The 18,444-nt window shown below is 39.9% G+C and overlaps 1 protein-coding gene across 1 annotated transcript in view; it reads right to left on the reverse strand.

Moving 5' to 3' along the window:
• The window catches only part of LOC132382383 (protein unc-13 homolog C-like), a 575,658-nt gene that overhangs the window by 508,476 nt on the left and 48,738 nt on the right, over window positions 1-18,444 (reverse strand). Inside the window, 3 exon segments of the mRNA XM_059952510.1 lie at window positions 15,606-15,670; window positions 15,991-16,013; window positions 18,118-18,144. Of these exon segments, the coding sequence (XP_059808493.1) occupies window positions 15,606-15,670; window positions 15,991-16,013; window positions 18,118-18,144 (115 nt within the window).

The raw sequence follows: 18,444 nt of genomic DNA on the forward strand, positions 1-18,444 counted from the left end.
TCAGAAACAGTTACTACCCCTCAATCATTTGAACCAGAGGACATAACTTCACTTAACTTCACTTGCTCTATCACTCAAATGGTCCCATATCTGATAGCTTCACTTTCAAGGGCTCTTAGAGTCATAGAATCATAGAAAGGTACAGCACAGAAATGGGCCATAAGCTCCATCAGGCCAATGCCAAAACCATTTCAACTGCCTACTCCTGTCATCTGCCCTGGGCCTTAGCCCTTCGTACCCCTATCATCCATGAACCTATCCAAACTTCGCTTAAACATTGAAATCGAGCTCACATTTATACTAGCAGTGCATTCCACACTTTCACAACCCTCTGAGGGAAGCTCTTTCCCCTCACGTTCCCCTTAAATTTTTCACCTTTCACCCTTAACCCATGAGCCCAACCAACTTCAGTGGACAAAGCCTGCTTGAATTTACCCTGTCTGTACCCTCATAATTTTGTCTACCTCCAACAAAATTCCTCTCAATCTTCAACATTCTAAGGAATAAAATCCGAATCTATTCAATCTTTCCCAATAGCAACATCCTTGTAAACTTTCTCTGTACTCTTTCAACCTTTTTTACATCTTTACTGTAAGTGGCTGACCAAAACTGTGTGCAATACACCAAATTAGGTCTCACTAACATCCTATACAACTTCAACATGACATCCCATCTCATGTACTCAAATACTTTGATTTATGAAGGCCAAATTTATGCACGTTTATAGCCCAGTGGCAGCAGCAGTATGGACAAAACAAGACAATGTGCCCAAAGCTTTCTTTATGACCTGATCAACCTGTGCCACCACTTTCAATGAACTATGGACCTGTATTCCCAGATCCCTTTGTTCTAAAACACTCCAAAGGGCCCCATTGTTCATTGTGTAAGACCTACACTGGTTGTTCATACTGAAGTACAACCACACACTTATTTGCATTAAATTCCATCTACCATTTTTCAGCCCATTTTTCAAATCCTTTTGCAATCCATGATAGCCCTCCTCACTGTCCACTACACCCCCAATCTTGCTGTCATCCACAAATTTACTTATCCAGTTAACCAATGATCATTCAAATCATTGATATAGAATTCAAATAACAATGGACTGATCTGATTCCACTAGTCACAAGCCTCCAGTCAGAGACACAAACATCTATGACTACTCTCTGGTTTCTCCCACAAGGCTAATATCTAATCCAATTTATTACCTCATTTTCAATGCCGAGCGACTGAAACTTCTTGACCAACCTCCCATGCAGGACCTTGACAAAGGCCTTGCTAAAGTCCTTGTAGAAAATATCCACTGCCTTGCCTTCATCCACTTTCTGGTAAATTCCTTGAAAAGCTCATTATGATTGGTTAAACATAAACTACCACGCCCAAAGCCATGCTGACCACCCTTAATCAGTCCATGTCTATCCAAATACTTATCTATCCAGTCCCTTAGAATAGCTTCCAATAACTTTCCCACAACTAAGGCCTATAATTCACTGGCTTATATTTGGAGCCCTTCTTAAACAACGGAACAACACTGGTTATTCTCCAATCCTCTGGTACCTCACCTATCAATAAGGATAATTTAAACATCTCTGCTAGGCCCTAACAATTTCTGTACTTGCCCCCAACAGGTCCAAGGGAACACCTTGTCAACTCCAGTGGATTTGCCCACCCTGATTTACCTCCTGACAGCAAGCACCTCCTCCTCAGTAATACCTTTGCCTTATTTGTATAGACTCTGTCTCTGTCTCCAGAATACATATAGATTGGGATTCTCCTTCATCCTGTCTGCTAGGGCCAATTCATGCCTTAGAACCATAGAACCATAGAACACTACAGCACAGTACAGGCCCTTCAGCCCTTCATGATGCGTCGACCCATATAATCCTTAAAAAAAGTACTAAACCCACACTGTCCCATAACCTTCCATTTTTCTTTCATCCATGTGCCTGTCCAAGAGGCTCTTAAATACCCCTAATGTTTTAGCCTCCACCACCATCCCTGGCAAGTTATTCCAGGCACTCACAACACTCTGTGTAAAAAACTTACCCCTGATGTCTCCCCTAAACTTTCCTCCCTTAATTTTGTACGTATGCCCTCTGGTGTTTGCTATTGGTGCCCTGGGAAACAGGTACTGACTATCCACCCTACCTATGCTTTTCATAATCTTGTAGACTTCTATCAAGTCCCCTCTCATTCCTCTATGCTCCAAAGAGAAAAGTCCCAGCTCTGCTAACCTTGCTTCATATGACTTGTTCTCCAATCCAGGCAACATCCTGGTAAATCTCCTCTGCACCCTCTCCATAGCTTCCACATCCTTCCTATAATGAGGTGACCAGAATTGAACACAATACTAAGTGCGGTCTCACCAGAGATTTGTAGAGTTGCAACATGACCTCTCTACTCTTGAACTCAATCCCCCTGTTAATGAAGCCTAGCATCCCATAGGCTTTCTTAACTACCCTATCAACCTGTGCAGCGACCTTGAGGGATGTATGGATTTGAACCCCAAGGTCCCTTTGTTCATCCACACTGTTAAGTAATTGACCATTAATCCTGTACTCAGTCTTCTGGTTTGTCCTTCCAAAATGCATCACCTCACACTTGTCCGGATTGAACACCATCTGCCATTTTTCTGCCCAACTCTGCAGCTTATCTATATCCTCTTGTAACCTTTGACCATCTACAGTTCCATCCACAACCCCTCCGATCTTCGTGTCATCCGCAAACTTCTCACCCATCCTTCTGCCTCTACATCCAGGTCGTTTATAAAAATCACAAATAGCATGGGTCCCAGGACAGATCCCTGCAGCACTCTACTAGTCACCGACCTCCAGGCAGAATACTTTCCTTCCACAACTACCGTCTGCTTTCTTCCTTTAAGCCAATTTTTTATCCAAGCATTCAAGGCTCCACTTATCCCATGCCTCATGACTTTCTGGATGAGTCTCTCATAAGGGACCTTGTCAAATGCTTTGCTAAAGTCCATGTAGACCACATCCACTGCCCTACCCTCATCAATTTCTTTTGTTACCTCTTCAAAAAACTCACCAGGTTCGTGAGGCACGATTTTCCCTTCACAAAGCCATGTTGACTATCCATGAGTAGACTGTACTTCTCCAAATGCTCATAGATCCTATCCTTAAGAATCCTTTCCAGTAGTTTGCATACCACTGACATAAGACTCACCGGTCTATATTTCCCAGGTTTCTCCCTATCTTTTTTTAAACAAGGGAACTACATTTGCCATTCTCCATCCTACAGCACTTCCCCTGCAGCCAAAGAGGATTGAAAGATCATGGCTAATGCTCCTGCAATCTGTTCTCTCAATTCCCACAACAACCTGGGGTGTATCACATTCGGCCCTGGGGATTTATCAATCTTAATGTTTTTAAGAAGATCCAGCAATTCTTCTTCCTTAATCTCCACACTGTCCAGCACACAGGCCTGCTCTACTTTGACATCCTGATCAAGATCCTTTTCACTTGTGAATACTGAAGCAAAGTATTCATTTAGGACCTCACCAAGCTCCTCCACCTCCAGGCACATGTTGCCCACTTTATCCTTTAGCGGTCCCACCTTTGTTCTCGTCATCCTCCTATTCTTCACATATGCATAGAACGCCTTTGGGGTTCTCTTTAATCCTACATGCCAAGGCCTTCTCATGCCCCCTTCGAGCTCTCCTAAGTTCTTTCCTTAACTCCTTCCTGGCTACCCTATATTTTTCATACCTCCTGCTTCTCATATGCTTCCTTTTTCCTCTTGACAAGTTGCCTCACATGTTTCATCAGCCACGGTTCCCTTTTCCTACTATTTTTTCCTTGCCTCAGTGGGGCAAACCTATCCTGAACCCAGCTCAAGTGGTCCCTAAACTTCTCCCACATTACTTCTGTGCTTTCCCCTTTGAACATCTGTTTCCAATTTACTCTCGCTAGTTCCTGCCTCATCCCTTCAAAGTTAGCCCTTCCCCAGTTAAGCACTTTACCATTTCATCTGATTTTATCCTTTTCCATAGCTATGCTGAAGCTAAGGGAGTTCCCCCCCCCCCCCAAGAGGTCTGTCACCTGGCCAGGTTCATTACCTTCATTAGCTTCTTTTATCCTTCCTGATTTCCTTCTTAAGTGTTCTCTTGCATTTTTATACTCCATAAGCATCTCATTTGTCCTTACCTGCCCTTACTTGCTATGTACCTCCTTTTTTTTCTGAACCACGGCCTCAATATCTCTTGAGAAAAGGCTCCCTACACTTGATATCTTTACCTTTTATTCTAACAGGCAAATACAAGCTCTGGTAGGGTTTGCAATACATTACTTCCTACAAAACAAAACCCAACAGCATGACTGGCAGCAATGCTTAACTGCCAGATGAGCTCAACACCTTCTATGCTCAGTTTGAAAGATAACTATATCCGTGAAGATCCCTGCTGCACAGGTGACCCTGTGAGTCTGTCTTGGAGGCTGATGTCAGGCTGTCTAGGTAGCAAGGCAGCAGACCCCGATGGCATACCTGGTAAGGCTCTGAAAACTTGTGCCAACCCAACTGGTGGGAGAATTCAAGGACATTTTCAACTTCTCAAGGAGCATTGCCTCAGAAAGGCGACATCCATTATTAAGGACCCAGGGCATACCCTCTTCTCATTGTTACTGTCAAGAAGGGGGTACATATGCTTGAAGACACATATCCAGCAATTCAGGAACAGCTTCCTCCCCCCTGTCATATGATTCCTAAATGGACGTTGAAACCATGAACACTACCTCACTTTTTAAAAATATATATATTATTTCTGTTTTTGCACTATTTTAATCTATCATATATTTATTATAATCGATTGATGCATTGCATTGAACTGCTGCTAACTTTACAAATTTCAAGAGTCAAGATTCAAAAACTTTATTGTCATTCTAACCATACATCAGCTCTGCAGGGCAGAATGAGACAGTGTTTCCTAGGAGCAGTGCAATCATAACATAACAAATGCATCACTAAATAATAAACATAACAATAAATAGTAAAACACAACAGCCACATGTCAGTTAAAAACAAGTTGTAAGTGTCCAGTGCAAGTTAAAAGTGTCCAAAGCAGTCAGGTAGAGCAGCTATTTAGCAGTCTGACTGCCTGTGGGAGGAAGCTGTTTTGTAGCCTTGTGGTTTTAGTTTTGATGCTCCTGTAACATTTACCTGATGGCAGAAGAACAAACAGTTCATGGAGAGGGTGTGAGGGGTCTTTAATGATGTACCGTGTCTTCTGGAGGCATCGACTCTGAAAGAGGTCTTGGACAGAAGGGAGGGAAACCCCAATAACCTTCTCTGCTCCCCTAACCACCCTCTGCAAGGCTATTTTGTCAGCTGCATTGCAGCTGGAGCACCAGGCTGTGATGCAAAAGGTCAGCACACTCTCAACCACGCCTCTGTAGAATGTAGTTAAGATGTTAGTGGGGAGTGATGCTTGTTTAAGCTTCCTCAGAAAGTACAATCTCTGCTGGGCTCGTTTCACAATCCCAGTGGTGTTCCTGGACCAGGTGAGATTGTCCGAGATCTGCACCCCAAGGAACTTGATGTTTTCTACTCTCTCCACTGTGGAGCCACTGATGCTGAGGGGTGTGTGCTCAGGCTGAGACCGTCTGAAATCGATGATCATCTCCTTGGTTTTGGTGACATTAAGCAGTGACATCAAGTTGTTTTCATTACACCAGCTCTCTAGGTGTTTGACCTCCCCCCTGTACATTGTTTCATCATTTTTGCTGATGAGCCCCACCACTGTGATATCATCAGCAAATTTAATGATCAGGTTCTCCTTGAATCTGGCTGCACAGTCATGTGTTAGCAGTGTAAACAGCAGTGGGCTGAGCACACAGCCTTGTGGGGATCCAGTGCTCAGTGTGATGGAGTCAGAGATGTTCCTGCCAACACGGACTGACTGTGGTCTCTCTGTCAAGAAATCCAGAATCCAGCGACACATGGCAGTGTTAAGGCCAAGCAGTGACAGTTTCTCCACTAGTTTCTGTGGGATGATGGTATTGAACGCTGAACTGAATGTACATCAATGTACAGGATTCTGGCATAAGTGTCTTTGTTGTCCAAGTGAGAGAGAACTGTGTGCAGTGCGGTGGATATTGCGTCCTCCGTACAGTGATTTGGACGATAAGCAAACTGTAGAGGATCCAGCGATGAGGGGAGGCTGGCTGTGATATGAGGCTTGACAAGCCGTTCAAAACATTTCAACACTATATTTCATGACACATGCCAGTGATAATAAACTTGATTCTGATTCTGAACTCTCAAAATTTCACTTTTGAAGGCCTCCCACTAACCATGTACACCTTTGCCAGAAAACAGCCTATCCCAATCTACACATTTCTGATACCATCAAAATTGGGCTTTTTCCAATTTGGAATCTCAACCCGTGGAGCAGACCTATTGTTTTGCATATTTACCTTGAAACAAGTGTCATTGTGGTCACTGGATGTAAAGTGTTCCCCTACATAAACTTCTGTCACCTGCCCTGTCTCATTCCCTAATATTGCACACTCTCTCACTGGGGCATCTGTAAAGATTAAGGAAACATTCGTGGAAACATTTGAAAAACTCTACCACATCTACTATTTTTTTAAATATGGCAAATATGTGGAAAGCAAAAATCACCTACTACACCATTCTTGTTGTTTCATGTAACAGTCTGCAATCTCTGTACAAATGTCTAAATCCCTTGGACAGTGGGGTGGTCTGTAATATCGCCCTGACTAATAACACCACCCACTCCCCCAATCCTTCCTCTCTGTTGTGTCTAAAACAACAGCATCCTGGAATATCGAGCTGCCAGTCCTGCTCCTCCTGCAACCAAGTCTCACTATTTGCTACAACAACATTATTCTAGGTGTTGATCCATGCCCTGAGCTCATCTGCCTTTCCTACGATACTTCTTGCATTGAAATGTCTGCAGCTCAGGACACTAGTTGTACCATGCTCAACTTTTTTATTGCTGACTTTGTCTGAAGTCTTACCAACATCAGCCTCCACAACCTTTCCACTCTCTTCATGTCGTTCTCGATTTACTGTGTATGCCCACAAGAAAACAAATTTCAGCATTGTCTATGATAACATATATGTAGTTTGATAATAAATTTACCTTGAAATTTGAATCATAACAGCCAGGATATCCCAGTGGACAATAATTTTAATACCACTGCAAAGTTGAAGCTAGACACATATAGAAGAATACCATCTCATATTCCATCTTTGTAGTCCCCAACCTGATGGTATTATCACTGATTTCTCTGACTTCTGGTTACCACTCCCTACAGTCTCTACCCACCACCACTTTATTTTGCCTTATCCCTCTGGTTCCTTTACTCCTTTTCCTTTCCCTCCCCTGCCCTGACAAACACAAACACCCTCCTCCATGTGGCTCCCCACTTCCTTCCCTTTATTCCATGGTCCACAGTCTTCTTCTATCAGATTCCATCTTCTTCAGCCTCCCAGCTTCTCACGCGCTCCCACCCAAACCACCTATCTTACCCCGCTCACCTGGGTTCATTCTTCAGCCATTAGGCCCTTCCGCCTCCCAGCTTCTCACGCACTCCCACCCAAACCACCTATCTTACCCCGCTCACCTGGGTTCATTCTTCAGCCATTAGGCCCTTCCGCCTCCCAGCTTCTCACACGCTCCCACCCGCTCACCTGGGTTCATTTAGCTCCCAACAGCTCATGCTCCTCCCATTCTCCCAACCTTTTATTTTGAATCCTTCTTTCTTAATTTCCAGTCCTGATGAATGGTCTTGGCCTGAAATATTGACTGTTTATTTTCTGCCATAGATGCTGCATGATCTGCTGAGCTACTCGAGCAGATGATTTGTATAGTGATAACTGTGGAGCTTCTGGAAGGAACAGTAAAAGTTTCAAGTTCTGCTACACTTCTGTCAAATAGCTCAGACTTTGTTCTTAAGGAAAACTTCTGATACATAAGGATAGTAGATGTTGAGGATAAGTGCAATAGGCACAATGCAACTCAAGTCCTCCTTCTATGGCAGCGTTTCCAGGAAATCCCTTCTGTACCTTCTTTAACTTTAACTTCTTTCCCAGAATTCAGTGCCCTGAACCACACATTCTTCTCCAGTGAAGGTTGATCCACTGCTTTCAGAACTTGCACTTGTTTCGATTTAGCACTTCAGCAAGTGTTTATGCCCATGATCCCATGCACTTTTCACCAGTTTTCTTCACCTGCCCTGACACCATCAAAGATTTATACACTCAGGGTGTTTCAGGCCCTGCAAGAATTGTGCTAGTAAAATTATATTGTCTCTCTTCATTCCTCTAACCAAATTGTACTATTTCAGTATTATTAGCTGTAATTATCATCTGCATACCCCACCAGCCTCTCTTTGCTGGACTCCTTATCCCACTATTCCTCATTGGTTACCACTCAGGTATGTACTGCACTTCTAATGAGGAATCTCAGACCAAAACAGTAGCTCTGTTTCTCTTTCCCCAGATGCTGTCTGACCTTAATTTTCTGATTTTCATCTGTTATAGGGTGACATGCCTTCACAGACTATATTTCCACTCATCATTCCTAAGGAGCAGCTGCTTTTCCTTTCTCACCAAAGCTTCCAACATGATTATGCTTTCGTCTCTGGGATCTAACGTGAATTATGATTGACAAGATGCTGCGTCAATCCTGTCTCCTTTGTAAAACCTTAACTTTCAACATCGCATTGCAATGACATTTTCTTAGAAACATAAGAGAGTAGATTTTGAATCTTAAGAACGGCACAGGGCTGTGTTTGGTTTAAGTGCGCAGTTCACAATAATATTCCTTAGTTTGATGTACACAGAATCCAGAATACTTCTACAGTGCATCTATCTTTCCCTTGACATTAGACTCAGGCCAGAAGCTCAGCTTTCAAAAATGGATTGATTAGGACATGGCTTAAGGCCAAAGTGCAAAAATCTAGAATCAGAATCAGACTGATTTTAAAGCCGTCCACTTCCAGTTTCACCAGAAACACAAGATGCTTCATTCATCTGAATATTATAAAGTTGTCAATCTTCATCATAACAGACAATTTATTATAAACAAAGAGCAACTAGCTTCTGGGCTGAAAGGAGACAAGAAATGCACAGTCCAAGAGGTACAGTAGAACAGTGGTTGTTATCAGATTAAGCTCCGCAGGCCTGAGCCATTGATCTGGAATCATGTAGAACAGTAGATTCATAGAATTGTACAGTACAGAAATGGGATCCTTTGGCCTATTCCAACCACAATGACTATCTATGCTAATCTCATTTATCTACATTAGGCCCATATTCCTCTATGTCTAAGTATCTGTCCTAGCACCTTCTAAGTGCTATATCAGTGTCTACTATTTCGAGAAAACCTTCATCTCTGTTTGAAATCCTTATGCATCAGATCTCTCTTTATAACTACAGCTCTCCATTCCAGACAACATTCTGGTGAATCGCTTCTGCACTCCCATTATTATAACCCCATTCTTCCATTAGTGTAATGAACAGAACTGTACATAATGCTCCAAATGCAGTCTTTCAATAAGACAGCAGCATGTTTGATTCCAACGACTTCTATGGGGCCAACCAAAGATGTTGCTATCCTTTTTAAATAAAACTTCTCCATTTGCAAGCTCCTGCAGGTCAAGATGGTGCCAGTGATTAATGATTCCTCGAGCAACATCTTTCAGCTAGCCAGTATCTTCAATTATTTCTCCTTTTCTACACCTTCTGCTTGTTCTTTTTGGCTTGATTGTGTTTTGGAGATTGTTGGAGCAAAGACAAGCTATATTGTGTTTGACTGCAGAGTTCCGCAACCTTCATGTACTCAGGCTCTTGCACTATACTTTTATGGTGTGCCTGTATTTTATTGACATCTTATATGTGTTCTCTCTCTTAGTTGTGCTGCAAGATAGTTGGCATCTTAGCCCCGGAATAATGTTGTGGCATATGGCTATATTCATGTATGGCTGAATGGCAATTAAATTTGAACTTAAAGTTAAGCAATGTTTTCTACAGCTGCAACATGTCAACTCTACTCTTATTCTCAATGCCTCAGCCTAAGAAGCCAAGCAGACTCTATCCACCTGTGTCACCACTTTCAGTCAGCTACAGATTTGCATCCCAAGGTCCTTCTGTACATCCAACACTCCTACCTTAATCTGAACTTCCCAAACTGTATCACCTAGCACTTGAATGAATTAAATTCCATCTTCCACTGTTCCACCCAGCTTTGCAGCTGAGCTATATCCCACAGTAGCCTTAGACCACCTTCTTCACTATTAACAGCTCTATCGTTGTGTTGCCTATAAACCTGTTAAACAGATTAACTACATTCTCATTCAAGTCATTTATATATTTGTTGCAAAGAACAAATGTCCCATTAGTGATCTCCATTGTACATCAGTTGATACAGTCTTCAAATTGAAAAAAGAACACCAATCCACCAGTACACTCTGCCACCATAACATCTGGGGAATTCAAAGATAAGTAATGAAGTGAATCAGTAATAAGAAGCTAGTATCAGTAACAGTGATGAATAATCACTGATGGGTAGATTGGACTCAGCATTGTTCCAAGTAGTGGGTACGGATAGATTTAGTGAGCTGCTTGCTGTGTTTGAAGAAGCACTCCTTCTCCTCTTTGCAATGGTATCCAGAATATTCATTATCATCCTCAGCTTTTCAGCACAACAGAAGAAATTGTCCAAGGTTCAAGTTGCTTATCAATAACTAGGTTCTTATTGCTCAACTCTCCAGTTATTAAGTAATTTAGTCTTTGAAATATGTGGGTACAGTGAAATCTCCCTAAATGAGGGTACTAGTAGACACATAACTGATAAGACTTAAGGTCTTGACTGAAGTTTAGGATTCAAGAATGGGTACATCATCATCATCATAAGAGCAACCACGAAACCACTGTCATTAAAATCCCTATGTTCTTTAAATCATTTAATGAAGGAGATCCAGGCAGATGATGATTCATACTGTCTAACTATCGGAGGCAGATTATCATGCTCCTCTGTTCAGGGATAATAATGAACAATGAATAAATGTCAGCTTGAAGGATTTGGATGATTTTATACCATTGCAAAGAGGAGAAGGAGTGCTTCTTCAAACACAGCAAGCAGCTCACTAAATTTATCCGTACCCACTATTTGGAACAATGCTGAATCCAATCTACCCATCAGATGATTCCACCAGTACAACCACCGCATGGTACAGCCCTCAATCTGGCAATGGAGGTCACCTGTTTGATCATCCACCACCCCTCCCATGCTTTCAGTCACCTCCCTGATGCATTTATCTCTTTGTAGGCTTTAGTCTGATGAAACGGCCAGCAGGTGCCTTCAGGCAGGAACCTCTCTAAAAGGCACCCCATAAAAGAGAATAACACATTCTTTCAATGTACACCTCACCAAAATTACCCACTATCTAAATTTATCTTTGCAACTCTGAGATAGGGAAGCCTTGATTAAGATAATTCAAACCAATAATTACAATGTTATTTACTAATTGACATGACAGCACAAATAAATTGAGGTGCAGTATACCTTTACAAATTATATAAAAGTATATATGTATATAGGAGAAATTATCTGCATTTCAAAAAAAACAACAAAAATGTCCTGGTCAGCTGATCGAAAGCCTTCAAGAATTATACAGTACATTCCAAAATTAAGAGTTCCTAATTAATCTTTGAATGATCAAACAAAGTGCATTCTAATTGCAAAATTATTTAACAGATCTAAGCCAAATTTAAATGCTGGAAATATTCAGCAGGCAAGAGAACATAAAGAAACACAGGATTACTGCTTCAGGCCAGCAACTTTCAACAGAACTAGGAAATTAACTTTTCTGTTGAAAGGTCATCTACCCAAAATGTTCTGTTTGTTTCACTGTTTCACCTGACCTACTGACATTTTCTGGCGTTTTATTTAAAATTTGTAGCATCTGCAATTTGTTGCTTTTCAAATATTAGAACTCTTCCGGTTTCAATGCTGACATTTGAAACTTGTGTACCTTCCAATTTGTAAAGTTTTGCTTCTAATTAATTTTTTAAAATGTTTTTCGCACTTTTAACTGTTACCTATTAACTATTACCTTAAATGGATACAGATATAGAGTAATCTAATATCTCTGCCTTGTGTTTTGCTGAGTTTACTGACAATTGAAATAAATAAAACTGTCCTCAACAAGAAAAATTATTTTAAATACGTACTGTACGTCTTGGTACATACTAAATTACGTAATGCTACATAAAAGAACTTCTTATTTAACAATAAAAATGTTTGTAAATGAAACATTGATTAAAAAATAAACAAGGAAACATTAAGTGCACTTGTGGAATGTGAAATGTAGTGAAATTTGTGAACCTTGTGCTCCTAGAAAGATCAAAAGAAAAAGACAGAACTTGGCCACTTCTCCATGTTTGCACCAATCTGCATCTTTGCTAATGTTGCCTCTTGAAGTCAGAGGACCTCAAATCAGCATCAACACATACACTCCATAGGAAACCTATGAGGACTGCCATCCAAGATTGAGTGATATCATTGATGCATTGATGCAAAGAAGGAGTGGAAGGGCCAAATGGTTCAGGCACTTTACTTCCCTGCATATCTCCCAGGCTGTCACTATGCAATTACAACAACATGGTCCCAATGACAGCAACACTTAGGACAATGCCCAAAAGGGTGTTGCACAGGAAATAACATCATCACATATCCCTTCTGATGTAGGACTGCAAGGGTGCCTCAGAACTCCTGACAGGTATGACTGCATACTGTCCACAGTACCATTTGCTATTTATTGTCAACTATTTACCTGAGCTGCACTCTACATACATTTTGAATTATATTTTATTAATTAATTTATGGTAATATTTTGTTTTATGCACTGTGTATGATATATATTTTTGTGGGTGCACCGTAGTCCAGAGAAATGTCGTTTTGTTTGGTTGTACAATCAGATGACAATAGATTTGAACTTGAGCATAATGATGAAAATGGATGTGAGTTCAGTTTTCTTTGGGAGAAACTGATTTTCAAACAATCACATAAGGTTGGAAAAAATTAAAGCACAAATCAATTCAATTTCTAAGCACAACTCTTTCTTGGCAAAGATACTGTCTGGTTATTGTACTTCCAAAAATTTCTTATTTATTTCAGATTTCCATGAAGTGCAGGGCATTCTCTGCAAAAAAAAAATCAATCAAGAACACTGAATTCATGGAATTGTACAACACAGAAATGGATCTTTTCAGTCAACATATCTACACAATCATGTTGCCTATCCCCACAATTCCAATTTTCCTCACATTAGTGCTGTATCCCTCTACTCCTTTACTGAAAAATGACCCGCTCTCCTCTCCTAATTGATTCCTTCTTCTTCAGTCATTTGCTTTTTCCACCCAACACCTCCTAACTTTTCACTTCATCCACCTCTCCAGCAACCCTCCCTCTCACCTAGCTTCACCTATCACACCTTCCCATCCTCTAACTTCTCATTCTGCTTTCTGCCCCCTTTCCAGAAGAAGGGTCTTGAGCAGAAAACTTGACTGTTTATTTCCCTCTACATATGCTTTCTGACTTAGTGAATTACTCCAGCCTTTTGTGTGTTGATCATAAGGCAAAGACCATAAGATATAAGAGAAGAATTAGGCAATTCAGCCCATCAAGTCTGCTCTGAAGATGACTGAACCTATCATGGCCGAAGATGCAGAATCTCTTGTATTTGTAACTCTCTGGTTTCATTGGCTGTCTAAGTCTAAGGAAGACACTAAATTTGGGAGACTGAAATGCAGAACTCCCAAATCCCCGTTTGTATGGATGCTGCGTGATTTGTTACCCTGTTACAAATAAGTACCAAGAATTAACAGACAGTGCACCACATACAATTAAAAGATGTAGCTTTATAATTCTTAATTTGACTAAAGGAAAAGCAAAAAAAGAAAAGAGCCACTTTAAATGAAACAGTCTAATGTGCACAAGTTGGAGCTTATGGTTTCCCCTTCACCGATCCTCCTTCAATCTCCATGGTCTTAGTTGAATCCCGGCCCCACTCTGGGTCAACTCCACCAGCCTCTTCACTCTGGCAACTTCTCTTTTCTCTCCTCTCCAAAGCCCCAAGCCCAGCCTTAGAGTCCCTCACCAGATAAACCTCCTCTAAATCTGTTCATCTCCAATAGATGACACACATTTCTCCTAACTCTTACTTTCAACAGTAACCCAAACAAGCAGCTTACATTGAGAACGTAAAAGCGGAGAAAAAATATGAACCATGTGAAGCAGGGCAATACATTTTTATAACTTAACCCTCAGATTTCTCACCTTAAACCTGTCCACTCTACTCTAGCGTAAACTACTCTATCTGTCCTAGCTATGCTCCTCATAACTTTACAGATCTCTAAAAGGTCACCCCTCAGCCTCCCACATTTCAATGAGAATAAATCCAAGCTATCCAGTCTCTGCTTATAACGACTGCCCTCTATTCCAGGCAACAATCTGGTGAATCACTTCTACACTTCCTCTATTGCTACCGCATCCTTCTTGTAGAGTAGTGAAAAGAGTTGTACACATTGCACTATATATATTCTAAGCAATGCTTTTTGCAGTTGAAAACTGATGTTGTGACTCTTATACTCAATGTCTTGACCAATGAAAGCAAGCATAGCAAATGAAATCTTCACTCCCCTCTGTAGACCTGTCTCCATTTCAGGGAATTATGAGTTGGCACCTCAAATTCTCTCTGTCTGTTAACACTTGTGAGATCCCTGTTAGTTACTCAACATGTTTCCACTAGAATTTAACTTTCCAAAGTGCATTGCCTCACATGTGTCTGGATTAAATTCTATATGCCAGCAACCTTCTTTGCTATCTATGACTTCATCAATTTTCATGTCATCTGCAAGCTTAGTATCAGACCGTCTACATTCTCATATGTCACAGGTGTATAATGCAACCAACATTCAGCACTTGTTACAGACTTCCAGTAAAAAAAACTCCCATCCATTACTATCCTCTATCTTCCATCAGCAAGTCGTTTAGGATACTGTTTGCCAAAATGCCTCAGATCCCTCGTGCCTTAACGTGCTGGACCAACCTACTACATGGGACCTTGTCAAAAACTTACTAAAATCCACATTTTCAATGACTACTGCTCTGCCTTCATCAATTTTCTAAATTAACTCCTAAAAAATCTCATTCAGTTTTGTAAGACATGATATCCTCTGCAAAAAATCACTCTTATTATTCTGCATAAAGGAGCCTCATTCTGGGATAACCAAAACATTTCTAAATACTAATTTTCAGCAATATGTAAAATATAAAATAAGAACTTGCACCAATGTAGAAACACATGTTACACAAAACCTTTTCATGATGCTAATTCATATTTCCAGAACAGATCCAATATGGTTCTGCTTACAGGTCTGCCATTCAGTCTCCATGATCAGTCTCCACCTTAACAATAATTTGTTGTGCTTTTAATACTTGTATTCTCTAAGTAGATGATTCAAGATAAAGAGATAACAGTTTTCTTTTTAATTAACAACAACAATTTTTATGTGAGATCTATTTTAGAAATCCATTGAGTGTAATTTTTACTCACCCCCCTGGGGTCTTGAGGCCAGAAAGGCTAGACGCATCAAAAACATTTCCACTTGAGAGCTGAACCTTTAATAAAGAACAACATTATTAAGACCTAAAAGATGAATATGTATCTTCATGAGACATTCCACATCTTTTCTTTTTGCTTTTTTGTGAAATATATTATGAAGAAGTATGTTTGTGAAAGTTTATTTTCAGTGACAAATGTCCTGTTTACAAATGCACCATATATTGAATGTATGAAGACAAGAGAAATTCAATTTGCAAAGGTGAGTTCCATGCAAGACAACAGGATGGGAAATAAACATCTTTACTACAGAAACACGTAACAATACAACAAAATTTAAATGATAGTTCATGGAAGATGAAACACATCAAGTTAGAACCTGTTGATCCACAGAATTGTTATCTGAAAAAGAACCAAGGAGAAGAGGAAATAATATATTAGATATTAGATATTCTAAATTAATATAATTTGCTTGTCCATTCATATATGATAAAGTGAATAAGTACCTCAGATATCAGACTCATGAGTCTAAGTGTTAATACCTTCCTGAATGGAATCTTAAGTAATCAAATTTAATTTAAACCAAATGAAAAATAACTACAAACATTGTAAAGCTTGTGAAAAAATGAATTATACCTTTGCAAATTCCTACATAAATAGCTACTATTGGCATGGTGCATGCATAATCATAGAAAATTATTTAAGTGTCATTTCAACATTCACTTCAGTCATTGCAGAGTCAAATAGTGAAATAAATACATGATAACGTCTTCAATTTTTATCTCTGAAAAAAGAAAACTTCTTGTAGTATACCACTTAACCTGAGATTTGGTACAAAGTCAGTTGCTTCTGTAGATGGTTACTTTCTATCATAGCATTAAAGACAAACCCCTTATTAATAAGGAAACTTACAATATTTGTCACCTTGACATCAAACTCTGGTTTAAACTTGTTTGCTGACTGCATATTCTGAAGGTATGCACCAGTTGAAACCATCCAATCCTGTTCTTTATGATGTACAATATCAGTTGGTCCTGACATTGTATAAAAAAGTTCTCCAGAAACTTGATGCTAAATGTATGCACTAATAACATCAAGAGACTACTGCTGTGCATTAGTATCAGTACCCAGAGATGTGCCAGTATCTAGCTGGCAAAAGTATGGTGGTTATAACATGTCACAAACTACTATTTGCCCTGTCAATCATCTTAACTTATATTATGGCATGGAGCTACTGTAGCTAAATCCAGGGATACACAACATCACTGAGTGTTAACCTGCCACTATTTACTGGTTACTATTTTTGATAATTCTTTCCTTAATTCAATTAGTGCATCTTACTCAAATTAATTACTGTCATGCAAGGCTACTGGTTATAAAACAGTGCCCGTTAAATTCTACAATGCAATAGTTTGATAGAAACTCTATAGTTGGCAAAGGAGGACTTTAAAATGAATGTAATATTAAGTGATTTGCATTGAGTGCCACAAGTTTTAAATAAGCCACATATTCTGTTTAAGTTTTCAGGAGATTGTAAATTGAGTGGTGAGATTTGAGGCCGTGCCCTCTAGTTCTGGAAACAATATAAGATATAGGAGCAGAAGTAGGCTATTTGGCCCATTGAGTCTGCTCTGCCCATCCTCTTCACATCCACCTTACCTAGTCCTTTCAACATTTGGTAGGTTTCAATGAGATACCCCTGCATTCTTCTAAATTGCCAAAGGCTTTCATATGTTAACCCCCTTCATTCCCAGAATCATCCTCGTGAATCTCCTCTGGACTTGATCCATTGACAACACATGCTTCTGAGATATGGAGCCCCAAACTGTTGACGATACTCCAAGTGCAGCCTGACTAGTATCTTATAAAGCCTCAGCATTATCACCTTGTTTTTTTATTCTATTCCCCTTGAAATGAATGCCAACATTATATTTGCTTTCTTTACCATAGACTCAACCTATAAATTACCTTCTGGGACTCTTGCAGGAGGACTTCAAGTCCCTTTGCACCTCTGCTGTTTGAATTTTCTCCCTAATTAGATAATAGTCTGCACTTTTGTTCTGTTATCAAAATGCATTATCATACATTTCCCAACACTGTATTCCACTTGTCACTTAAACATTTAAAGTATCTTTGAACACTTAAAGACACTTGATACCATTTTATACTGTAATTCATATGTTACTGCAGAAATTTACACTTATGATTGTGTGGTTAAGAACAGCTCCAATGCCATATTTAAGTTTGCTGATGAGACCACTATCGTAGGCAGAATCAAATGTGGTAATAAATCAGCATGTAGGAAGGAGATAGAAAATCTGGGTGGAGATTAATAGCTACTGTGTAATGCATCAAGTTTCAGAGCAGATTCTATCCAAGAATCATTTTAGTCTTCTTCCACTTGTTCCACTGTAGAAGAAATTAATTTGGTACATCTTGAACTAACAGAAAATAAATCACCAAACAATGAATTTTCAGACTTATGCTCTTGAGAATAGCACTCCACCTTTACTTTTTAAGTATTCTTCCAAGTCTTTCTACTTAGCCCAAATCTATTTCCTCCAGCTGATCCCTGACTTCAAAGTTGTTTAGCATCTGTTACTGCGATTATCTGTTACTCCATCAACTCTATAAATTATGAACTCTCTCAATAGCCAAATGCCTATTTTTGGTGGAAATTTAGTTGCCGACAATATAACAGACACTGCACCTCACTTATTACAGCAGAACAACAAGCGGAACAATTTTAAAGGATAAAGTAAGAAAAGCCCTGCCCCGATTAAAGCTAAAATAATTACTAAGCAACGCAGTGGTTTAATTATTGGGTTTTGGG

Source organism: Hypanus sabinus, chromosome 28, assembly GCF_030144855.1.
Source record: "Hypanus sabinus isolate sHypSab1 chromosome 28, sHypSab1.hap1, whole genome shotgun sequence".
Lineage (NCBI taxonomy): Eukaryota > Metazoa > Chordata > Chondrichthyes > Myliobatiformes > Dasyatidae > Hypanus > Hypanus sabinus.